We start from the raw sequence: 26,865 nt of genomic DNA, 5'->3' as shown, positions 1-26,865 counted from the left end.
GATTTTTGTAAGGATCAAAATACCCTAAGCCTTACCTCTCATGCATTTCATATCCTTCCTTTACTAGTTCGAGTGTCCAGATGTTGTTTGATCTATCATCTTCTTCAATTTGCTTAGGTCTGTCGCACACGTCTCATCTCGCACCCTCATCTCTACCTTTGTCTTCGATGCGTTCTCTGTCCTCTCTGATCTCACAGCCTTCTCCTTCACCTTTTCCTATCTCATGGCCATTAGCCTCTGGATCTCATAGCAAAGTGGGTGGAGAGTGGAGCATGGTTGCTCATCGAGAGAGGGTGAAGGTGAAGGTTATTACTTTTTTATAAAAAAAAAAGTTTAAGGGGTGTTATAGTCTTTTCATAATTTATACTTAATTGTAAAATAAAATAAAAATAAGTATTTTCTCATATCAAACATGATTTTAAAGTCTCATTTTTACTATCATTCCCATTACTAATTTCAATCCCTATAATTAAGGTATACGTACCAAATAAGGCCAAGGAGTTCTCCAAGGAAAAAAAAAGGCTATAAAACCAATGAAATGCAGTGTTCGTCAGTTGAATTAAACCCAATTGTGTTCTTGTAGTCGAAAAAGTCTCGTCAAGAGGAAGCTTAAAGCCAAACTTGGATGATAGAATAGATAAGCAGCCTAGATTCCAACTGAATATCATGACACTATCCATTTCATTATAATAAAAAACCACCATCTTCATAGTTATGTGAAATAATGCCTGGCCAAACACAAAAAAAATGGGAAAATGGCACCTAAGACCCTCAAATCAAAGAAATTTGCACCTAAATCTTAATATATTCTAAATCTATTTTAGAGGCCCAAAAGCTTTAGATGCAAATATGTTTTTTCGTGAAAAAACTCATTTATCCCTCGTTTAAAATGCACAAGTTTCTCAAGTATATATATAACAAAATATCTGCATATAACATGATGATGTTCATATATTAACAACACAATGTGCATTCATTATATATAATTTGTGTGATTTAGTTGAATAATATATAAGTTTTCCATGTGTATAAACAACAGAATGTCTGTATATAATATGACAAGATTTATATATTAACAACACAATATTTGTTCACTATACATTGTCTTTGTGATTTAGTCGAACAATAATGGACAAATTTTCCAAGTGTATGATCGACATAAAATTTGTATATACCAGGAAAAGGTCTATATATTATAATACAATGTCCTGTGTACAATGTCTTTTTTTTTCAAACGATAAGGAAATGAGTATTTTCACCTGAAAACATATTTGCATCGAAAGTTTCTAGGCTTTCAGAATAAATTTAGAATATATTGAGCCTTATGTGCTATTTTTTTTTTTTTTAATTATCTGGGAGGCCTTATGTGCCATTCTTCCAAAAGAAATCTTGAGCCATGAAAGAAGATGAAGCCAACAAAACCAGAAATACTTCGCAGTTAAAAAAGGCCGGCACCTCCTTTTGAAATAACCATTGTTAGTGAGAAGATAACCAGCTGCAGGAATTCTCAAAGCATAGCAGTATCAAAGCATATCTATCTATTTATCTGTCTGAATGCGTGTGTCTAGCTAGTCACGAAATAAAGTGCTTCATTTTTTTTAATATTTTGTACATTCATGAGAAAATGTGTCCAATGATACTGAATAGCAAGACATGCAACTAACAAACACACGCGCGCACACACACAACTTTGAACAAAAATCGACTGTTTTATCTAAATATAAGTTGGGTTAAAAATGACTCTGGACTTGGTTTACATAACCCTACAACCAACAACATTTTAAACATGTCTTACTTGATGCGCAAACTAGAGTCATCAAGTTTGGCAACTTGGTTTACATCGGTATGTTACATTTCTTTTGTATTTTTTGAGTTTTGAAGAACTAAGTTCAATATACCCATTATTTATAAAGTGTTTATTTGAATAAAATATTCTAATTAAGAAATATAAATTTTATTTTATGAAATTTTTTTATAGATTTAATTCTTAAAATTTAGTTTGTAACTATTCAATTTCTGTATTTGAATGGGGAGGAAAAATAAAAAAAAAAAAAGAAAATTAGGAGAGAAAATTCTTTTAAATAGCAAAGAAATTTATTATTTTTGAAAATTTTCCTTCTAATTTTCTCTCCTTATTTTTCCCCCCTCTTTTCTCTCCATTCAAAGCCAAGCCTAAGTACAAAATTGTTTCAAATGAAAAATTATAGGAATTAAATTGTTTCAAGTCAAAATTTAAAAACTAAATTAATAATTGCAAAAAAATATGAGTACTTAAAGTTTTATGTGTGTGTGTATTTTGCAAAAGTAATTTGATTGATTAGTTAATTGATATATCAATTTTTTAAAATATGATGACATGTTTCTTAAATTCCATAATTTAACAAAAGGGTTAAATGGTAAATTTATCTTTAAACTATAGGTACAAAAATGTCTAAGATCCTAAGCTTGTTTTTGGTACAATATTTTTTTAAAATTTTTAAAAATGATATAATATTCTCATTATTAGTAACAAATGTTAACTTTGACCGTTAATTGATCAAAAAAATTATAAAAATGACTTCAAAAATTATAGAAAATGACTAAGAATTTTGTTGATTCTTTTCTATAGATCTTTGGATCATTGTATATAATTTTCTAGTCTTTTTTTTATAATTTTTGAGATCCGTTCATGTAATTTTCTATTTAGTTAACATTGAAAGTTAATTTTTTTATTAACAATAAGATAGGAGCAACATTGCATTGATTTTAAAAATTAAAGAAAAACATTACATCAAAGATGATGCATGATCCTAGACACTTATGGACCTATAGTCTAAAGGTGAAATTATCCTTTAACCATATAACAAACTGCCTCACTTGATATAAAAAACTTGACAGAATGCAATTTATTTAGGAAGCAAGGTTTCTTTGGAAGGATTTTTTTTCTAGATTAAAGTCCAGAAGTTTTTTATTTTATATTTGAATCATGATCAAGCATTAAAAGGTACGCACCGTTTCCCATAGGAGTTTCACACTTAGAATTATTACATAGCAAAAGACTAGCTCTTTCCACTAAACTAAACCCCTGTTGATATAATATATATTGTAAATGAGCAAATTGACCTTTAAATTATAAGTTCAAAAGTAGTTGAGACCTTAAATTTAGCTTTTATGCAATATCTTCTCCAGCTTTTGACAATGATGTAATTTGAACTTGTTTGGGATAAAATCTAATTGTTGCCTTAAGCCTAACTATTTGGGTTAAAAATGATAATTTTAGCACAAGTTCACCCAAGTTTTCTAAAAGGGAGGAAGTTGTGGGAAGACTTAGCTAAGCAACACACCATTTCGATAAAGCAGAAATGGAGGAAGTTTTGGGAAAAAAAATTTAGTTGGTAGCCCTAAAAAAGTAGAGCATGAACCATGAAGAAACTATCCCTTAGTGCTTATAAAAGGAGGAAGCCACACACACACAAATGTCTCTTCAACTCTTCAAGGCTTCAAACTCTTAACTTTACATACAACTCTACATATATCTTTTTAGATAATCTTTTTGAACAGCTCAAAATATACAAGCCCAATGCAAAAACCTTAATCCTACATCATCCTTTATTTTGCCAAGCATGACTCCTTTTACCTTCAATAGAGTTTACATATCGCTCTTAGTGTGCCACACATCTAATAGCAAGCAATGAGTTCTTCATCCAATATCTAGTGGAGCGTCAGTTCCTAGCAAAATAGTTGTAACAATGTGTCATCACTTTTTCTTTTAGTTTTCCATCTCTTATTTCTAATAATTTCTTCTTTACAATTATCAATATCATATTTGCTTTCATCATACAAGTCTAGCATGTTTCTTGTCGCACTCAAATCGTGATCTCCCTAAGTAGGAAATCAATAAATATAGGAGTCTGTCACCAAAATTTTAAAAGATTAATTTTGAAAACTTTTAAAAAACAAAATGGTCTACAATACCTAGAATAGAGTTTAGGGGTTGATTATGCATGGAGAAGGTGTTAGTCACCTTACATCACTAGTTTGTAATAATAGTTACCCTAAGTTGACTAAACAAAATTAATATGACCTTAAATAAAATTTAAATACCCTAAATAAAATAAAAAACAAAAAAAAGAAATGAAATGAAGAAAAGAATTAAAATTTACAAGTTGGACTTGTCCTAAAATGATCTAGGGCCTATGTACCCTTTATAAGGATTAAAATCCATATAATTCGAGAATAAAAATGCATGTCAGTTTGTTAGTATTTTTTTTTAAAAATGATTTTTTAACTTTTTAAAGTCATTTTTATTGGGTTTGTATCATTTAATTTACAAGAGACTTCTTCCCCTATTTGAAAAAGGATTATGACAAAAAATAGACTAAAATTCCTATAGAGATTCTAAAAACTTCACACAAAAATTAATTTATTTTATACTTATAAAAATTTTAAAATCTCACACGACATATAAATTATTTTTCAATTTGTTTATTCATAACAAAGAAAGCCTTTTTAAAAAAATGGATTTCTCAACAAAACAATTTAGCATAACGATTAGTTTGCTTGTGTGAGCTTATTGCTACATACGGCATGCCAATTGACTAGTTACCTATAGACACTCTAAAAGTCTCACATTGTATGACTAGAAAATATACAGAGAGTCTCAAATTATAGTGGTATAGCTTGTGCTACACAAGAGCACAATAATATAAGTGGTTTACAAAAAGAAAAGTAAAGAATCAAACCTTTAAAGCTTTATCACTTGTTGCAACTTAGATGATTATTTCAATCATCTTCATCTCACAAGCAAAAGAAATAACTAGCTAATACATGTGCTTGAGCATATATGTGCATGTGTGTTTAAAAACAAGCAAACTGCATGTGTGCTTCTATATTCTTTTTCCTTTGAATACATGTGTATAAAGTGGATACCGAAGAAAAGAAAAGGAAGAGGAAAAAAAGGCTTTGCCATATACATATGTGCAAAGAGGATATCATGTTGTTAGGGAATGAAATAAATGATTACATTGAAAACAAAGTAGAAGAAAATAAAATGGCGAAAATAAAAAAACAAAATACACCAAAAGTAAATAAAATAAAATGAATGACCACATTCTGTTCATGTTTGATTCCTTTTAGCCGTTAATGTTGAGGTTCGCATGGGAACCATAATTATAAGAGGTTTGGCTTTTTTAGGTGTCTCAATGACAAGTAATAAATTATGAAAAATAAAAATAAAATGAAGCAAAATCATATGTGTGGATGGCATTTCTATGAATTCCCAAAATACTAGAGATTGTGATTCAAAAGTGTGAACACTGTATTTCATCTGAACATTTTTAATTAAAATAATAATAAATTCAATGAAAGAAAAAATGAGCTTTTAATAATATAGATAAAATATAAAAAATTGAATTAATATTTTTAAATTTTATTTTAACCTAAATAATTTTTTATTGGTTAAGATTTTTTTTGTTCATAAAAAAATAAAATTTAATCCTTTTTAGAATTATATTTTAAAAAATAATAATTTAACAAAATTTTTAAAAAAAATTGCTTAAATCTTTAAAGAATCTCTCCCAAATTATCTCAACAATTTAAAGTTCATAAGAATAAATTTTTTGAGAGTTTAATTTTTTTAAATTTCTTTCTTTAAATCTTGTTGTTTTTCTTTTTTTTTTTTAAATATTTCAGTTTAATTCAAAATCAAATTTTTAAATCCCTTAATCTAATTTTTAAAATCAATTAACAAAAAAATTAAAAAAAATATATAATAAATATATTGGGCTGGGTGAAACGCATAGCACTTCACCACAACCCTAAAGGATTCTTCTTCAGTGCAGAACAGCCAGCCACACGCAGAAAGAAAGCTTCACACAAGCAGATGGCGCACACAAAAATGCAGAGCAAAAATGAGAGAGAGAACAGACGCACGAGAGAGCAGACTTTCGACCAGCAGAGGAAAAGAGAGAGACAGAAAGAGTAGCCCTAAAGGGTGTTCCTTCGGCGCAGAGCAGAGCACGCACAAACGCTAGCCGAAAACACACAGAAAAAGTGAGAGACGAAGATGAAAAGCAAGGCAGAAAAAAGCTTCCCTTGGCAAAAGTCTGGCATGAACGAGAGAGGAGGAGACATGCACGGCAATCCCTAGCTTCAGTGATAAACCAAGTCTCACGCAAAGATATGGAGGACGAAGACCAGGTATTTGGCTTCTACTTGGAGGACGAAAATAGGGAGAAAGGATAGGGACCGAGTGTAGGAGAGAGGACTAAGAGTCTGAAAGGATGAAAAATTTTGAAACAAAGAGCAGAGTTCGACGGGAAAGGCAAAGTCGAGAGAGAGATTGAGGGAGATTTCTAGAGAGGGAAACAGATCTAAGGCCATGTTTGGTAGGTTTGAATTGTGAAGATGGAAATGGAATTGGGATAGGAATCTGAATAAAGTGATGTTTGGTAGATATGAATTACAATTCTTGAGAATCCTAATTTTATGAAAAAAAGCTAATTTGAATTTCTTATGTAAATCTATGAAATTGGGAGCAATTCTATAGAATTGTAATATTTAAGACACTTTTGCCCTCATACAAATTTTAGAAAGACAAATTTGCCCTCAAAAAAAAAAAATAAAACCCTCATATGCTAGCAAAAAAAAGAAAAAGGGAGTATAAAAGGGTGAATGATATTTTTGCTCATTATATATAAAATGTTATATATATATATATATATATATAAGATAGTATTATATATAATATTTGTATATAATTTATATATTTATAATATTTTTTTGGTATAAGAAGCATAATTGATTTGTTTGACATTTTTCTTCTAAATCTACATGTTAGTGTATTTATTTTAAAGTAGAAGGGATGGGAACCATTGCCAATTTTTTTTTCAAAAAAATGTTCCCTCAAATGATAAAACTTTTTGTTTGGCCCAAGCTAGTGAATAATAGTTACAGATATAATCTATAATTTATATAATATTTCATTAATATATAAAATACATAAGAAAATTGATACACAATTAAGTTTTTATTATGTTTTATTTTAATTTTTATATAAGGGTATTTTTGTCTTTTAAGTATAATTCCATTTCCATGTCTTGCATACCAAACAAAAGTAATGCAAGGATTCCATCTAATTTTTCTGACATACCAAACATACTTTTATAATTCAATTCTATTCCAATTCCAATTCCAATTCCATCAAAAGCTATTCCATCATACCAAACGAGGCCTAAAGAGAGAACAAAGAATGAGTGTAGAGCATATTGAGAGATTGAGGCATTCAGAGGGAGAAGCGATTAGAGATTAAGAGCTAGCTAGGAGCAATTTGGCATTCACAGAAGCAAAGCACGACGCAGCTGAAGAGGTAGACCGGAAGACACTTATCTCTTTTGACAAGTTTGAAGCTAATTTTGGGCTTTGATTTAATATAAATTTTGATTTCTAGACAGCTTCCTTCTACTTCTAGACTTTGGATTAGTTTAGGACGCACAAAACTGAACCATAGACATATGGTTTAGCTGAAAATTTTACTCTCTTCGCCCATGAGAGCGATGTCTACATTAGCAATATCATAAAATTTTTCTTAGCTGAGGGTGTGGATTGATCTGTATGGATATTTGGGTATTAAGGATTCAAGAGAAGCGTGTTTTTGTATAGATCTGTTAGCACACCTATAAGGTGTATGACAAAATGCCTATGCGAAAACTGTTGTTGATTGATAAGAGGAATTTCTAGATTTTCCTAGTCACTATTTTGGCCAAAAAAAATGATGAAATCGTTTGATTGGGTTTGGTCTTGGCTTATTCCCGTTACAAGTGTGATCATTGGTGGAGTTCTTCAAAGTTAAGAGTTGCTGTAATTAATCGCGTTCATCAAATTTTTAATATATATTGAATGTCCTTGATGTTTGATTAATTCTGTCACCTAAATTGTTAAAAACGTGTGATGATTGTTATTAAAAGGGGATGTTGAATAAAATTTATGCTTGCTATCCTCTATGACTTGATCTAATTTAAACACATATTCCCATCCTGGTTTTCTCTTAAATAAAGTTACTGATATTGTTTGATGGTACTTGATTCGAGTCCTGGTTAATGCCTGTTATCAATATTGTTGTGGTTCTCCATGTAATTCAAGTCAAGTTGATGTTGTTAGTCTTTTTCAGCAAACCTTTAATATGTATTGCATGTAGGTGGAAACCCCAAATGAAAATCTGATTTGCTGGCCTAAATGTTTGATCTGGTTTGGGCATTATACTGTCACATTTTTTGGCTCTAAAACAGTGAAGAAATTGCTGGGTTTGTTCTTAAAAGAAAAGAGATTTCAAATAAAGATATTGCCTGTTGTACTAATTAGTTCAAATTGATTGTTGGCATATTTTATCATGTTTTGGCCAAGGACAGTGAAGAAATTGATGTGGTATTTGTTTAAAAAGAGGGACTCACAATAACATTTTATGTTTGCAGTCATAATTTGTTGGAACTGATTTTGGATATATTCTTGCCATAACTTTGTCTTAAACAGGGAAGGAAATTGTTGTGATTGTTAGACTAGGTGTTGAATTGGATTTAAAATAAATTCTCTTAGCATGAAAGAGCATATTCATATGTAAGGGCATGGTTTTTGTCTTTGTATCAACCTAAGGATCCTTTAATTGTCTATAATATTGTTGCACTCATATATATCTTATGACACTTTCTATTATGATTGTGAGTATGATTTCAATTATTATGATGGGCCTATCTTATAAAAGGTTGAGGGGAGAGAGTTTGATTTTTATTGCAATTGAAATCCAATTAAAAAAGAAAAAAGAAAATGAAATAAATAAGAGAGGATTTCTTTTTAATTATTTACTCGTCGTGTGAGATTTTAAAAATTTCTTCATGCATCTAGAATGATCTCATATCGTGTAAATCAATAAAATTTTGCAAGTATAAAATTCTAACCTGTATATATTAAAATTGAGTTTCAATAGCCCACCATTAAAATTAACTCTCTTCTTTATAATTTAAATTAATAAAATATTTAATTCTTATGTGAGATTTTAAAAATTTTTGTAAAAAATTAAATTAAGTGCATTATCGTGTGAAAAAATGAATCCTCACAAATATCACGATTCTTAATTTATATAATAAATAAATAAATAATTTTTGTAAACAAATAATAAATTTTTTTAATAATAATCATTAAATCTTTTGGTCATTTGAGATTTTTAAATCCTTATAGACCTCTAGAATAATCACCTTACCATGTAGGTTAATAAAGCTTCGTAAGTATAACAATTAATATTTCTACATTTAAAAATATATGTTGTATAATTATACATTAAAATATATTTAAATACATATTATTTAATCTTTTATTGTGTGAGGATTTTGAATTTCTATAAATATTTAAAATAATTATATTATCATATAAGTCAATAAAACTTTGCAGGTATGACGATTAAGATTCTTTAAAAACATATATATATATACACACACACTTAAGAAAATTATTACTAACACTTAAAAACATAAATAAATAAACTTAGTTACTAAACTCTTTTATCATATGAGATTTTAAAATCTCTGCAAATATTTAAAATAATTACATTATTATATGAGCCAATAAAGCTCTGCAGATATAGCGGTTAAATTTTCAATCATAAAAAATAAAAAAAATAATTTTTAAACTCTTTTCCTTTTTCTTATCTCAAAATTCAAAAAATGGAGAAAATAATTAAAATTAAATTACTTTTTTACAATTTAAAACACACATATCAAAATTTCAGAAAATTGTTTTATTTGCAAAATGATGAATTATTTCTAATTAATTTCTCTTCAAAAAATATTTTTACCAACGAACTTATAATCTTAAATTATGTAGACTTTGATTTCCATCGTAAGGTACATAGGCCTCAGAGTCTGATTTTGAGTCAAGTCCTCCCTTATAAATAAATAAATATTTTTCACATAATTATTATCATTTTTTATACTAAACATGTGAATAAGAAAGAGATAATTAAAATAATTGTAAAACTATATTAATTTAGCACAATAAATTTCAAGTAACCATTCTCACAAACAGGTGTTGTGAGGTGCCTAACACCTTTTTCATATTCAATCGACTCCCTAACTTATTTTCTAATTTTGCAAACCATCTTTATTCTCCTTTAAATGGTTTTACAAGACTTTTCCTTAAAATTTTGGAGGTGACTCTCATTATGTCAGTTTTTGCCCCGAAGGTTGAAACCTCCACTCTCGTGCGCCTTCTATGTCACATTTTCGAGTGCGACAATAAGAATATGTCCAGATTAAGAAGAAGAAAGATAATAAAGCTTCATCCTCCATTGGGCACTCTTTCTCTTTTCTAACTTTATATTATCATGCAAAGAGATGAGAGAAAATAGTTCTCTACCTTTATCAAGTAAAATCTCTTCTTTATCTTCTCAAACTCTTTTTACTTTGACTCTCCTCCTCTCACATTTTCTTGCCGCAACCTCTTTCAATCTTCATGTCTCCTCTCTCCATTTTTCTTTCTCTATTTTTCCCCCTATCCGATCTACCACCTTCCTCTTCCTTTTTATAGATAAAATTAGGATTGCTACCATTAATAATTGAATCCTATCAAATCAAAACCTTAATTAATTATATTTAACTTTTATCATTTTAAATCAAGGCATAAATGTTGAGCTTTGAATTTTCATTTGACCTTCTCCAATTGAAAACTTAGATTAAAGCCTAATCATATGTCATGCCCCAAAATATAGGAGTGACCAACATGACATATGGGCACAAATGCACATTCCTAAAGCCTCAATTAAGGAAAGTTTTGAATTAATATGTCTAACACACTATCAGCATGATTATATGTATCTAATTTTACTTTTCACCTAAATCAAACTTTCGTATAAATTTTAAACAACAGTTCCCTATAAGTAAGATTTCCTGAAATCTCTAAGACATAAATTTTATAGTATACATCTAGCAATATGGAGGTCTACTCCTCAACAACAGATGAACAACATAACAAAGGGAATCAGGACCTTGCTTATAGTCAATGTAGAGCATCTAAGTATATTTCTTTTTAAAACATAATATATGAATTTCATAACTACATTAAAAGGGAATATTCACAACATGAATCTCCACCTAAATCAATGAAAAAAAAAATCTCTCAAGGTTCAGCAGGACGTACAATGTCAATAACACTATCTAAGACCAAACCAAATACTTTTCAATAAATAACGTCCTAACCATAACATTTGCAAAATTAAAATGAATAGTTTACAACAATTATAAAAATTAAAGAGAAAACAATTGGATACAATAAAATTAATAAATTTGGAATAAAAATTTCTATACAACCTCAATATTATAAGCCTTTAAATCTTTTAAATCTTTAATAGTGAAACAACTCTAACATTTAATCTTGATGAGTTAAATAGATTAAATTATTAAATAAATAAAAATAATAACATTCACTAATTAAAAACCATTAGAGTATAGAATCATCAATTAATCAAAACTTCATATTTTCTGGGGATTTATTAAAACAATTCACAAACATAGACACACAGTTCATGAGGGTAAATAACCAAACGCAGCTCATACTATGAAAATAAACGTGGACACATAGTCTATAAGGATAAGTAATCAAACATAGCTCGAGCCATGAAAACAAATGTGGACACAAAGTCCACAAGGATAATACTAATCAAATGCTGCTCGAAACCACGAAAACAAACATAGGTATTAAACCCATAAATAACAAGCGTGAGAATAGAGCTCATGAAGATTAAATTAGCTAGTCATTGACCATGCGCGCTAAGGGCTAACGGGATTGCCGCTAGCAACCACTGTTCTGTATAAAATTCCTCTAAATTTATTTTCAAATATGCGAGAAAATCATCATTATTAAAATATAATCTTAATTCTTGAAATTAAACTTGCCAGAATAAAATTTCATATCCAATGTTCATGCTTGCATTTATTGAATAATCAAAAATTGCCCACGCTGATGAAAATGATTTTTATCAATCTTGAACGTATATCTCATAATGGTAAAACATTCATATGCCATGATGTAAATATTCTTCACCATTGTCTTATAACTTAAAATAAAGAAATTTAATTAACAAAGTATCCACTAAAGAACATAATTATTATTAAAATAATCTCTATAAAAATATAAAATTTTAAAAAAATTAATTGATAAATTAGTTAGAACGCTATCCACTTACCTGATAAACTTCTAAAATAATAATATGTTCTTCCTAGACACCTCTCCATTTCCCTTTAGCTACTCTATTATCTAAACTAGAAGAACAAGCAACTTTATTTATTAAAAGCTCTAATTCATATATCTCTAGCTGACATTCATGGACTCAATATATAATCTAAAACATATTAAAGTCCTCTCAATCCTTATGTGTCCTTAACCCACCAACCATATTTAAAAATTATTTTCTATTTATTCCTTTCTCCCACCTACAATGATATATTTATCTCAATCATACCTCCTTCCCTTAGTAATCAATGAGTGATTTATTATTAAGGCTCTTCAATAATTCATCATAAAGTACACTTTATTCAAAACAATACAACTTCTTATCCTACACACTCACAACTGATGTTATAATACCCTTAATTCAATATCATAAATGTAATCAAGTATAACAAATTTCTTTCTAGTTCCCATATGCTTTAAGACCCAAAACTAATCCAACAAATTTCATAATTTCACCTAGTATGTTCAAATACTAACTTATACACCAATAAGTCAGCTTCCTGGTTTTTTTTCCAAATTTCACCATAGAAAACAACTTACTTTTTTTATACTGTAAACAATGATGTCTTCAACACTCTTGATTGTTAAAATAGTTCAAAAATTTGTCTGTCATTTCATTAAACATTTAGTGTGCAACCTAAATTCTCAATTATAACTTATAAGTTAACTATCGTAATTCTCAATGTACAAATTAAATAACCATCAACCATAAACATACGTAGAAGTTCCTTAACCCCTATTCTTGACATATTTTAATTTTAAAGTTTTCTATTTAAATCCCAACAATATCTAATATAACTTTTGGTTTTATCATATTTTGCCAATCAAATTCTACAATAACAATTAACTTAAATTCAAGAAAAACTCAACCCAACGTAACTATCTTTATTTTGATTCAAATCCTCTCCTTACCTAAACACATACAGAAGAACAAGAATAAAGGAAAATTTATCACATCAGCCATGTAAACACACACACAAAAAAATAATGAAGAGGGGAAGAAATAGAACATATCACTACTTATATCAACAGCAGCACAGAACTAAGATAGCAATAGCAATGTGAATATTGTAGAGGAAGAAGAACTGGGCAACGCAAACAAAGGAGAAAGAAGAAAGATCTAATGCACCCACGTGAGGCAGATAAAGGAGAAAAATTCTGACCTTGCCAGATAGACCTCCAGTTCCAGCAACTTAGCTTCCCAAAGCACTCAAAGAACCACCACAGTGGCGGACAAATGGCTGAGCCACGAGCAAGAGGGTGATTTGTAGCATGAAGCAGGGGAAAGGAGAAATCGTGCTCTGAAGCTCCAGCACCAGTGACCGAAAGTCCCACGCACACCTATGCTAGCAACGGTTGAAATAGAGAAGGAAGATCGAGGAGCAGAGGTTTGATCGGAGCTCTCCCTTTCCAGGTTTTGAAGAAATCGAAGAAAAGACAGGGAAGATAATGGAGATGATGCGTACCTTATGGTTTTTGATTCCCTTTATTTTTGTAGACAAGGGGCATAACAGTACTTTTATATGGTTAAAATAAAAAAGAAAAGGTTCTACTAAGATCAAGAGAGGATTCAAAACCCGAACCACTAGCTACACTCTAATAAGTAATTACCATTAAGCTGCTGATCCACCTTGTCAAATTTACTTCAAAAATTTATAAAATTTATTTAAAATATCTATACATAAATTATATTTTATTTAATTTCCTAAGTCATTACATCATAGGGATTTGGAAGTCAACCAAAAAAAGGAAATTATTATTTTATATTTTATTAAAATTTATTTCCCCTTTTTAATTTTATTTATTTATATTATTATTTTTTAAAAAAATTATCTCTAGAAGCCCAAATAAAATGGAATGTTTACATTTCTCCATCATTGTTTCTTTATCCCCTTCACTTTTAATTGCTTGTACTCAAGGAAGTTATGATAAAGGATTCTAGTAATTCACCATTTGATTTTATAAGTTAGGAACAATGCACCTTTTGAGGACACACTCTTCTAATACATCTGTGTTGCCAAAAACATCGAAAACATATCTTTACCATTAACAAATGTAATTTTAATCATTAGTTGACTAAAAAATAATAGAAAAAGACATAAAAAATTTCTCGATCTTTGTTGATAATTTTTGGGTCATTTACTATAGTTTTTGAGTCCTTTTTTTTTTTTTGCAATTTTGACATCCTTTTTATCATTTTCTGATTAATTAATGATGATTCTTGTTAATGATAGGATTCAAATTGTATTTTAAAAGTTAAAAAAATTACATAAAAGATGAGTTTAGGGTCTTAAAAGTTTCTGGACCTATAGTTTAAGTAGAGCTGTGCAGAAGTCTTTTAGTCCTATTTGACCTAATCTGACTTGAGAAGGTCTAGTCCTATTAAAAATTGGTCCTTCAGGACTAAAAAGACCAAGCTATTTTTGAAGTTGGACTGGATAAGAGATTGAATATTTGGACCACTTGGTTCAGTCTGATCCCATTAATTTATTTAATATGATTATAATTAATTTACCAATTATTTATAATAATAAGTTAAGAGTAATAATAACTTAATAAGTTTGGTTCCTCACACAGTTGCATGCTCAAATTAATAATTTAATAATTTGGACTACTTGAACTTTAACTAAAATATTTTTTCTTATTTTTAAAAATTATTATGAATTTATTATGATTATAAATATTTTTATTATCTTAATTAAGTTTATTAGATAAAAACAGATTATTGCCTCTCATAAAAAAAGAGAGAAAAAAAAGCTAAGTGAGTATTGAATTAATAGGAACAATATTCCAATCTTATGAACCAAGTTCGATCTTGTTAATTTTTAAGTTATGACTAGATTAGATCAAAATATGAATTACCAAATCTAATCCTTTTCATGAAAGAGACTAGACTTTAAATTAGGCTGAAGTTCAGCTCTATCTAGTTCTTTATGTAGTCCTAAATTTAATGATCAATTTTACTCATTTGCTCATTCATGCAAATATAATATAATAATTTTTTTTAATTTTAAAACTAATTAAATTTTTTATACTTGGTTGGAGAGAAAGGGATGAGAGGGATTTTAATAGATGGAAGAGGAAAAGTAAAGAGGTGAGAAGAGGGGAAGGAAGCCGCTCAATTTAGGGGCTGTTTGGTTGGAGGGAGAGAAAATTTTATCTTTTCAAATTGAGAGAATCTATCCCTCTTCTTCTTTTTTTTTTCCTCCCCTCAAATTAAATACAACCTAAAATTTTTAGGAGGAAGGTTTTGAAAGGGAAAAGAGCCACCCCTTGTTTTAATGGGACAAGGGGAGCCTCCTCCCTTTAGCTAAACAATATGTAAGATCATTAATATATATATATATATATATATATCAATATAAAATATAATTTTTATAAACAATATAACTTTAAATTTCATGCAACAGTTCGCCTGATATTTTCCTTTTTAGTGTTGTCTTATATATTCTTTTTTTTTTTTTTTCAATCGGAAGACAATTTTATTTATTGCTAAAATTCTACATATTTAAAGTCCAACTCCTCCTCAGGCCACCAAGATATATATACACACACACCCACACACACACAACTCCTCCTCCTGTATGCGGCTGAAAGGAGAAAGCGGAAGAAATCCTTCTCTGAAACTGTGTTTCTCAATCCGACGGAAGCCGATACAGGGTAACTTTCTGCTGACGTGTACGATCCAGATTCGACCTCCTCTTAGGTTCTGACTTCTGAGCGCTTTGTCTCTCCCTCTTCGCCCCCTTCGTTTCGCTCCTTCCAAGCTCTTCCGTTTTTCTCTGTCTTGGTGCCCAATTTCGCCATGCCTGGGGAGGAATTGGGTTGACCTGCCTGCGACCACCACGTCTGTCTCCTCCTCCTCATTCACAATTGGAGGGAAGAGACCACGTCAAAAGCAATAATGGCAGATAGTGCATCGTCATCATCCCCTAAACCCCTTCAGTCCTCCTCAAACCCGATGGACCCAACCACCGTTGCTCAAAATCCTTCTTCAAACCCACAAATTCAATCACCTTCTAATCTTTCCCAATCTCCCTCAATTGACCATCTCCCTCATATTTCTTCCCCTCCCCTCCCTCCCCTCTCCCAAATCTCTAACCCTCAGCAGCAACAGCAGCAATCACAGCTGCTTCAGCAGCAGCAGTTGCAACAGCAGCTTAGTCCTGCTGCTTCTGGGTTAGATTATCAACAGAAATCCCTGCAGCAACAGCAACAACTGCAGCAGCAGCAACAGTCACAGCCTCTGATGCAGCAGTCTCAAAATGCGAATGCCAATCCAATGTCGAATTATCAAATCCACCAAAGTCTTCAGAGATCACCTTCAATGGCCAGGTTGAGTCAAGTTCAGCAGCAGCAACAGTTTGGTGTTATGAGACAGCAAGCGGGTTTATACGGGCAGATGAATTTTGGTGGTTCTGCTCCAACACAGCTCCAGAATCAGCAGCAACAGCAGCCACAACAGCAGCAGCAGCAGCAACAAATAGGAGGTTCAAATTTGGCGCGGTCAGCGTTAATAGGACAGAGCGGGCACCTCCCCATGTTGCCGGGTGCTGCTGCTCAATTTAATTTATTGGGCTCGGTATACTGAATTCTTTATGCTAATTGATGCGTCGCTTTATTTGAATGATTCCTTAAAATGCTATAAACTGCTGCTGCCAAATTTGCATCTTTCAATTGCTTTTCTTTTTTTTGGGAGGCAAAGTTTCATACATAGATTCCGATGATTTTTGTTGGAACATATGTTTAACCTGGGGATCTTAAGCGAGATTTCAATGAGTGACTGGTTATTCTTTTATGGGTATGAAAACCAAATGACAGTGGTTAAGTGACATCAGAAGTATTTCTTGGTTGTAGTTCATGGTTGATCCCATCATAGGGGATGGAGTCATAGGCAGAAGACAACATTTGAAGTAGATGAAATAAATGTGAAAATGATGTAATTTTAAAAAATAAGGCCCTATACGTGGCATTGGTATACCATTTTCTTCAATTATGCTTTTATTTTGTTTGCACATGGTGTTTTATTTATCTAGTATCTTGCATTTCTTGCCTTCTACTATGAATAGTTTTCTTTCATTATAAAATAAGTATGAACTTGATTGTAGCCGAGGCAAAAGAGTGGATTAGTCCAAGGGTCACAATTTCAGCCAGGTAATTCTGCCGGCCAACCTCTCCAAGGAATGCAACAGATGGGCATAATGGGTTCACTTAATCTCAACCCACAACTAAGAGCTAATGGAGCCGTTGCTTATGCTCAGCAGCAGCAGCAGCAGCAGCGAATGAACCAGGGTCAAATTAGGCAGCAACTATCACAGCAAAGTTCACTCAGCGCATCACAGGTATAATATATTCTTATTTTATGCACTTCAGTGTAATTTTGGTGAAGTAGGAATAGTTATGCTTCAGTATGTTTTATTTTTGTCTTTATTGGATCATAATGTCATATTATTCTTACTTGATTCAGCTTATAAATGTCCATGCAATTAAAATTTTGCTGTATATTTCAATTTTCAAAATTTAATATACCTTTGCTTTAAATGTTCATGCTACTGTCTAACTGTGATCAACATCATTGAATAATTTGATTAATCTTCGTATCATCCTTGCTCATGATGCTTTTGTATTAGTACCCATGATTTTAAGAAATGGTATATATGTTGAATTGAAAGTATCTTTTATTTTGTTTTCCTATTCCCTGTATATTTGTGAGGGGGAGAATTGGGGTGTTTCTTGAAATTGTAAGGAGCAATATATAAGAATGTTGATATAGAAAGGGTATGTGTGTATTTCAAGAAAAAAAGCAAAGGAATTTCTTAGTTCTATTTTGTATATTAAAAATATGATTTACAAAAGTTTAATATAGCTCAACTTTCAAACAAATTTCATAACGTAATCTTCAATAATTTCTTGGTAATGCACATATAGCAATGTGAACATATGTAGCCGACCTTACCTAGTGGGATAAGGTTGTTTTTTAGTGTTGCTGCTGCTACATACATAACAATGTGTGAGTTGTTAACTACAGGTTCAGGGTTTATCCAGAACGTCATCCCTTGCATTTATGAATTCTCAATTACCCGGGTTATCTCAGAATGGACAGCCAACAATGATGCACAATTCTTTAACTCAGCAACAGTGGTTTAAGCAAATGCCAGCGATTTCCGGCCCTGGCTCTCCTTCTTTGCGTCTCCAACACCAAAGACAACAATTGTTGTTGCAGCAGCAGCTAGCTTCATCAACCCAACTGCCACAAAACTCTATGGGTTTGAATCCACAGCACTTATCGCAGTTGGTACAGCAGCAGCAGCAATCAGTGGGGCAGCCTCAGCTGCACCAACAACAACAGCAACAGCAGCCCCAGCAGCAGCAGCAGCAACTAATACAACAGCAATCGCAACAACATTCTCAGCTACAAACACCTATTCATCAGCAGCAGCAGCAGTCTCCAAGGATGCCAGGACCTGCAGGCCAAAAGTCACTTAGTCTAACAGGATCACAGCCCGATGCTACAGCATCTGGCGCAACTACACCAGGGGGAAGTTCAAGTCAAGGAACAGAAGCAACAAACCAACTGCTTGGGAAGAGAAAGATACAGGATTTAGTTGCTCAGGTCGTCCTCGCTCCTTGTCATTTTCCCTACAAGTTCTTTTTATTAATTATATTTTTAATTGTAATGCAATACTAATAGTCTATTCATCTGCAGGTGGATCCACAGGGCAAGCTGGATCCTGAAGTTATTGATATTCTTTTAGAGCTCGCTGATGAGTTCATTGATTCTGTAAGCATTCTAACATGTCTTTTTCCTCCTCTCTCTCTCCTTGATACAGATTTTAATTTTGATATAATGTTCTTACTTCTTGTGGAATAATCATGCTTGGTTACTTATCGAATTTCCACTATATTGAATATAACATGTCATCAATAGTTGATTTAATAGAAGGATCAACTATCAAGGTGTGTGCTTTTATACCTATTAACATTAGCCTGATGTCTGTTGTTTTAAGATCATCACTAAGGTCCTTTCTGAAGTAGGGAGACTTTTTGTTTTTGTTGTTGTTGTTGTTGTTTCTTTTTTTTTTTTGGGGGGGGGGGTTACAATTTCCAGGAGCATATCATGGGTTCAGAACCACTTAGAGTCTTGGCTTCTATTTCTTTTTAACTTTTGTGGATATAGAGACTTCTTCAATGCTCATCTTTTGAATTGAGTCTTGGATAAATGGTATTGATGATATTTTTTCTTTGATTGGCTTCAATCTAGTAATAGCATGCAAATCACAAGTTTTATTTCTTTTATTCAATACTTTCTACATCAGAGTTTTCATGATAGAAATACTTTTACAGTCCACTTGAAGATTAAATTTGTTAAATTTTTTACTACTTTGGCACTTGTGCTTCCCAGGGTGCTGGATGATCTTCGTTTCAGTATTTGCTTTGTGAATGAACTGTACTGAATATGTAGCAAAGTTTGTAATTTCCTTATTCATTGTTGCCCCCTATTGGATTTCTTTATAAAATAATTGAACAATTTTTCTATTTAAAAGCTTTTCATTGTACGTTTCCATTTTGCATTCACTGACGTCTATGGCTTGATGGTTTGTCTGTTTTAGTTAAGATTGTTCTGTTCTTCAACTGTAACTTCTTTCATTCTTATTTGCAGGCCACAACACATGGTTGCATTTTAGCTAAACATAGAAAATCATCAACTTTGGAGTCCAAGGACTTATTGCTACATCTAGGTCTGTTGTGACTGACTATATCTAATTTATTTTTCCACCCTCACCTCCAAGGAAAAACAACCATTGCATGTTTTAATTCTTGTTAGTTTGATTTACTTGCACAAATTTTACCATCAGCATGATTGATTGGTTTGAAAAGATAAGTTTTTACACGATCCCAATCTTAGTGAATTCAAGTGAAATTCTTTGCTTTAATGCCCTTATAATTTTTTCTTTATGCATTGTTAAGTCTGCATTCTTGATGAAAAATTCAAGGTGAGAGGAATTTTTCTCTGCTTGCTTCCCCCTCCCCCCCAAATATTTTTCATCATAAGACAGTGGTCTATGAAATTTACGGTGGCTTAACTGAGGGATGCTTGTCTGGTTATTAATTCTCTGTCTTTCTTCTTTTTCAAGCAATTTTTTAAGACTTCTGTTTGCATAGTTGGGAGCAATTTTTTGGCGTCTCTGGAAACATTCACAGAAGAAAGATTGCCATAATTGCCGCTTTCAGATTTTTCTTTCCAATAGTGTGAGGCCATACATTGTCTAAGCTTGCACTATGGTGTCAGGTGTCTATGTTTGGGTTTACCTATTACTAGGTTGAATCTCTAGGGCTGTCTCATGGTTGCATGTTTCTTCAACCTATGGCTATTACGACTGATGAAGCAACTTGTTGCTGTCTGTGGAGCTGGTAAGCTTAAACTCAAGTTAACAAGTTTAAGCCTATCATGTCCTGGCGAGTCTTTTCTCATTAAAGCTACAGAGGGTTAGAGGATAGATAATTATTTGGTTTTCTTTATTTTTCTTCTCAAAAGTGAAGAGATTTGAAGGGACATGTAATTGGTGATTGATTGATTTCTGCCCTTTTGTTTTTAATTGATATGCAGTTTTACCCTTCCGTTGATAGATATTGACTTATTTCTTTATTGCCTTCGTCTATTTACTGCTGAGAGAAAGGGAGAAAGTTAAATGTACTCATTTGAAACTTAGCTGTCTAAAGTAAGTCTAGTTCGGTAACTCATGTTCTTTTTACTTCTTTCTGAGTACTTTCCTTCTCCTCTGTTTCGTTACCACCTTGACTTTTAGAGACAACTCATGAATTTCACTTCAACTTAATGTGCTAAAAAATTGTTTTTGACATGGATCTGTCCTATGCTTGCCTTGTTGTACCCATGTTATCATCTTTCATCCATAGCATTCACAGCTGACTGACGAGTACCAGTACCAGCATTTTCTATCATCAACTCTGCAGTGCATCCATCTTCTTAAGTAACTCCAGCATGGAAAGAAAGAAAACAATCCTAGCTTCTCAGAGCTTAGGCTTCCACCATGATTCTCAAAATTTGCATGCTTCCCAGCCTTCCTTATTTTTCTCCATTCCTAACTACTTGAAATCCTTCTTATCTGCTGCATGACCTCCACCTCAGCCCTCTATCCTCAATATGTAAACACCCTGAATATGCTGCTCACCTTCTCTATTGACATTCTTCTTCCTACTTTCATAGACTTTCTTATATAGAAATCCATCACTAATAGTTTGGTTACTGCATTTTTTTAAACTGCAATAGACATATTGATGGTCCATTCTGACTTTGTAGTACCCCCTTGATCTATGGACTGATAAATGTGTATACTACAAGGGGAAAGCATGTAGTGGATGTTATTGCCCTGAATAGACCACTTTAATTGTGTACTCCATAGTCCTCTGGTGACTATCATCATCATCATCATCATCAAGAAAAAGTTAACTTAAATGATTAAAAGTACGATTTTCAGGAAAATGCCAATGAAGAAGTTGATTAGAAGATCCATCATGAATGGAAATGAATTGTGCCTGTTTTTTTTTTTTTTAAATTCTTTTTGCCCTTTTTTTCAAAATGGCCAACACTTCTACACACTACATTACTTTCTTTTATTAAGTCACTTTATGAATTTCATTTTAATGTTGTTTCGTGTAATGATGCAATGAACATGTTTTTTAGATTGTATGATGCACAGATCAAGGATTTCTATAATATCATGAGTGAGAAACATTTGATCGTATGCTGCTGGTGATAAATGAATCTCCAACTCATCTAATAGTCTTGGCATTTTTTTTTTTTTTGGGTGGGGAGTGGGTTTTCGCATGGTGTTAGAGCCTTTGTTATGGAGTTATCAAGAGTTCAATCTGTATCGCTCATTATCCCAATTAAAATTTCAGCACTTGGAATGACGAGTTTGTGTTTTGCTCACTCTTAAGTCCAAATTTTTGCTTGATGGAGCTTGTTAGTATTTAATAAAATCGTTCCTAACTCTTCTCCCGATAGTTCTATCATTTTCTTGGCCTGAATAGTTTTATCATTCAGAATCAAATAATTTTTGAGGATATGTTTTGATTTCAGAACTTTGTTGATTTGCTTGGTTTCCGAAATTACTTTGCAGAGAAAAATTGGGATTTAACAATTCCAGGATATTCGAGTGAAGAAAAGAAGCATCAGAGCAAACTTGTAAGCAACAAATGATTTTCTCTTCCCCACACACACTCACGTAAAGAAAGGAAATGGAGATTAATATCAATTCCTTTATAATGCAAGTTTGATGTATAGTTATTTTTAAATGGATACTTGATTACTATTTGGCGCCAAGCATTTATAAAACAATTTAATTTAATATGCCTGTTTCAAAATTGTTTATTTTTGATAAAATACTCCTCCCTCCTTTGTTTTTTACTCAAGGTTTGGGTATATTGGCTATTGGGAGCACGTCCATTACAAAATATTTTTTTTGTAACCTGAATTTTAACTTGCTGTGCTTCAACCTTACAGCTATCAAATGATCTTCACAAGAGGCGTCTAGATATGGTAAGAAATTAAGAATCCAATCCATGCATACATTTGATTTAAATGCTTGTGACTGAGCACAAATAATTTTTGTTTGTCCTTCTTGCCCAACATCTCATCAGGTACGTACATTGATGGAATCCTCACACTCTGAACCAAGTATGAACAGTACTAAAGATGTGAGTAGACAGGGCCTTGCTAACCCTGTCGGTGCCCACCAACTGATGAGGCCTTCATTTAGCTCAGAGCAGTTGGTTTCTCAATCAGCTAATTCTCAATCAGTTGGTTTCTCAACAAGATTTTAATTAATCCACCGGTTCTTGGTCTCTATGGTGGTTTGTTTAACTGCCTGGACACTGGTAATCTTCTTTTGCTTTCAATACTCATTCTCGTCCCTTTTTTATGAATATTTCAATTAAACAATCTACTGCAAAAATGTGTTTAATTGTTCTAATAACTATTCATGTTCACCAAACTGTCAATACGTGATACACACACACGCACGCACGCACGCACACACACACCCTTTTCATTCCCCTGAGTATCATTTTACACATAGCACTTAAAACCCTATGTTCCAAACTTCAATCCTAACAGCATGGTCTTTCCTAGAATGGGATGTTACAAAAGTAGAATTGATGACTGCACCTTTCTGGAAGAAAGTTGGTTAAAACCCTCAACGATCATTCTTATATTCTTTATCATTAATGAAATGGGATAGATCCTCATCTATTTTCACAAGTCCTTATTGGACTATTCATCTGTACGAGCATCTGTCTTGTTCTCATGGATCTTATCTAATAGTTATTGTTTCTCAGGTCTGGAAGCATTTGCGGTTACTGATTGGCTTACGAGGAAGTGTAATTACGTGTTCTTTTGGACACGAAAATTAGGATCACAGCATTTGACATCATGTAGCTTCTGTATATTTTTTTTATATCAAATATGGATTCGAAATATTCATTTGCTTTTGCTTTTGGCCAGCATCATGACATTAGTTTTGGCTAAATTTTGATTTTAGTATTTGCTATCTGATTTATTGATAAAATTATGATCCAATTATGTAACTAAGGAGTTCATGTTACATACATCTGAGAGAGTCGAAAAAAATGTAGTCATATTTTCATTGAAAAATCTGATTGGCAATGCTTGAGATAAGTTGCCTAATTGAGGATCCTGCCCTGAATATGGGAGCTAGTTAAGGGAATTGTTTTAATTTGAAACATAAGATCTTAATATATTGTCTTCCAAATTTATGTAGTTTTTGAATTATCTCTATTGATTGCACTTGTTTGAAGGGAGTTTTCATTGATAGAGGTAATTTGGAGAAGATATTTGTTATGAATGAACAAGAATTCTAACGTAATGGAATACGCTATTTCTGCTATGGTATTATTTAGCTAATCATAGTCATAGCAGTACACATTATAAAGGAGAAAATAACTGAAATGATAGAGAGAATATTCAGAAGGGAAATAACAGAAAAGAGAGAGAAATAATGTCAGAGAGAGATAAATGATTCACAATCTTCAATGCCTCTTTACTGCTCCCACCTCTTCCTTAAGTAGTTGCATTCTCTCTCACCTTCCCCGTACTCTTTCTCATCCTTGAGCTACAACGTACAGCCTCCTCATGCATAATAATGTTCGGACGTGTGTTACTCTGTTTTAAGCCCATATCTGTCTTAGACGTACTAGCCTCTTGATGATCGGGCTGGATCATAACATTGCCCTCCCCATTAAAAGAGACCTTGTTTGCAAGGTCAAAAGAAGGATAATCTTTCAGCAATTGATCAAATGGTTCCCATGTAAGTTCTTGTCGGCCATCCTAACGGATCAACATTTGTGTAACCCAAGAGTCTCGAACCTTGATCCTTCGAACATCGGGATGACCTCTACAGGAGATATCAGCGGACCCTGTTCTGATGATATGAGAAGCAATGGTATGAAGGGAGGTAAAGGCTCACGTTCAAACTTTTTAAGCGAAGACACATGAAAGACAGGGTGAATCTGTACATAAGATGGCAGATCAAGCTTATACGCTACTGAACCTATACGCTGCACAACTGAAAATGGCCCAAACCATCGGGGACTAAGTTTGGCTGAATAATTGGATATAAGGGAGGCTTGTCGATATGGTTTCAACTTAACCCAAACCAAATCACCTTCTACAAATTCCATGTCCCGGCAGTATCGATTAGCATGCTTGATCATCGTTGTCTGAGCACGAGTTAAATTGTTTTTCAGTTGTGATAACAGAGTATCATGCATAACCAACTGACATTGCACATCCAAGGTGTTCCATCATCAACTTCAACCTTGAGCAAGGATGGTGGGTCCTGATCATATAGAGTTTTAAATGGTGACATACTTATAGCCGTATGAAAAGCAGTATTATATGAAAATTCAACCCATGGTAAGAACTTAAACCATGATCGTGGATTATCCATAGCAAAACACCACAAATACATTTCTAAGCATCTATTCAATACTTCGGATTGGCCATCAGATTGTGGGTGATAAGATGAACTCATCCTCAATTGTGTTCCCTGCAATCGAAAAAGATGCTGCTAGAATGAACTAGTAAAAACATGGTCTCGGTCTGACACTATTGCCTTAGGAATACTGTGTAATTTCACAATACGCTGCACAAATGCTTTAGCAACCTGAATGGCTGTGTAATTTTCCCTTAAAGAAACAAAGTGGGCATATTTTGTCAATCTATCAATAACCACCATAATAACTGAATAACCCTTCATCGTAGGTAGACCAATAATAAAATCCATAGCCACCTTGTCCCACACATTAGAAAGAATTGGTAAAGGCCACAACAGACCAACAGATTTCAAATTAGATGATTTCTTTTGTTGACAAACAATACATTGTGATATATACCTTTGCACATCACATTTCATATTAGGCCATGTAAAATATAGAGCTATTCTGGACAAGGTTTTGAGGATGCCCACGTGTCCACCTATAGGTGAGGAATGAAATTCCTATAAAATCATCTTTGTAATATTTGTAGCCAAGACTGGAATCACTACTCTGTCCTTATAAAACAAGATACCATTTCGAATAGCATACCCCACCATAACACTAGCGTTATCAAGACACCTTTGAATTTGTGTTTGAATATCAGGCTCTTGTCAAAGTTGGTCCAGTATAAGTTGTTCTGACTCAGATTGAACAATAGACATTGCTTGCAAAGTGAATCGAGATAGTGGATCAACTGCAATATTTGATTTACCCCTCCGAAATTCTATTTTAAAATCATACCCCAGTAGCTTAGGAAGGCATTCTTGTTGTTCCGGAGTCAGTATACTCTAAGACGTAAGGTGCCATAAACTCTGACGATTAGTTTGAATTATAAATCTGTTGCCATATAAATAATGGCAAAATTTTATGACAGCTTCTAAAATAGCATAAAGCTCACGAGCATAAGCTAATTTTGCTTTCATACATGGTGACAACTTTTTAGAAAAGAAGGCTATGGGATGCCCGTCTTGACTTAGAATAGCTCCGACGCCCAAACCTGATGCATCTGTTTCCAATATAAATGGCCGAGTAAAATTAGGTAATGCTAACACTGGTGTAGACATGATGGCCTATTTAAGAGAATCAAAAGCATCTTGAGCTTCAATACTCCAGTGAAAAGCACCTCGAGCCTCAATACTCCAATGAAAAGCATCTCGTTGTAACAAGTGTGTGAGTGGGCTTGCTAACTGAGCATAGTTACAAATAAAATGTCTGTAGTAGCCCGTTAAACCTAAAAATGTTCTTAATTGCAAGAAATTAGTAGGTATGGGCCACACTAACACTGCCTCGACCTTTCTGTGATCCATTTCCACCCTTTTTACAGACACGTAGTGACCCAAATACTCCACTCTAGATTGACCAAATACACACTTAGAAAGCTTGGCAAACAAATGATTCTGGGCCAACAAATCTAAAGCAATAGCAAGGTGGTTCATATGGTGAGCCCAACTGTCACTATAGATTAATATGTCATCAACAAATACTAAAATGAATTTTCTGAGATATGGCCGAAATACGTCGTTCATCAATGCCTGA

The 26,865-nt window shown here is 32.6% G+C and overlaps 1 protein-coding gene and 1 long non-coding RNA gene across 2 annotated transcripts; one reads left to right on the top strand and one right to left on the bottom strand.

The window, feature by feature from the left end:
• Positions 1 to 3,456: 3,456 nt before the first annotated feature.
• LOC129291438 (uncharacterized) lies at positions 3,457 to 13,731 on the bottom strand. Its single transcript, XR_008588681.1, has 2 exons — positions 13,416 to 13,731; positions 3,457 to 3,708 (listed from the first exon to the last, which is right to left on the bottom strand). It is a non-coding gene; the product is annotated as an uncharacterized LOC129291438 (long non-coding RNA).
• Positions 13,732 to 15,814: 2,083 nt separating this feature from the next.
• On the top strand, positions 15,815 to 24,052 carry LOC129290821 (transcription initiation factor TFIID subunit 12b). Its single transcript, XM_054927834.1, has 9 exons — positions 15,815 to 16,834; positions 17,361 to 17,594; positions 18,281 to 18,865; positions 18,959 to 19,033; positions 19,913 to 19,991; positions 22,395 to 22,459; positions 22,778 to 22,813; positions 22,915 to 23,151; positions 23,611 to 24,052. Exons 1-8 carry the CDS (start codon positions 16,157 to 16,159, stop codon positions 23,095 to 23,097), a joined length of 1,935 nt encoding a protein of 644 aa, XP_054783809.1. The 5' UTR covers positions 15,815 to 16,156; the 3' UTR covers positions 23,098 to 23,151; positions 23,611 to 24,052.
• Positions 24,053 to 26,865: the final 2,813 nt, after the last annotated feature.

Source organism: Prosopis cineraria, unplaced genomic scaffold, assembly GCF_029017545.1.
Source record: "Prosopis cineraria cultivar Desert tree isolate PC_DT_omini unplaced genomic scaffold, ASM2901754v1 PC13, whole genome shotgun sequence".
Lineage (NCBI taxonomy): Eukaryota > Viridiplantae > Streptophyta > Magnoliopsida > Fabales > Fabaceae > Prosopis > Prosopis cineraria.
Note: the sequence above shows the minus strand (reverse complement) of the source record. Positions and strands in the feature narration are given on the sequence as shown.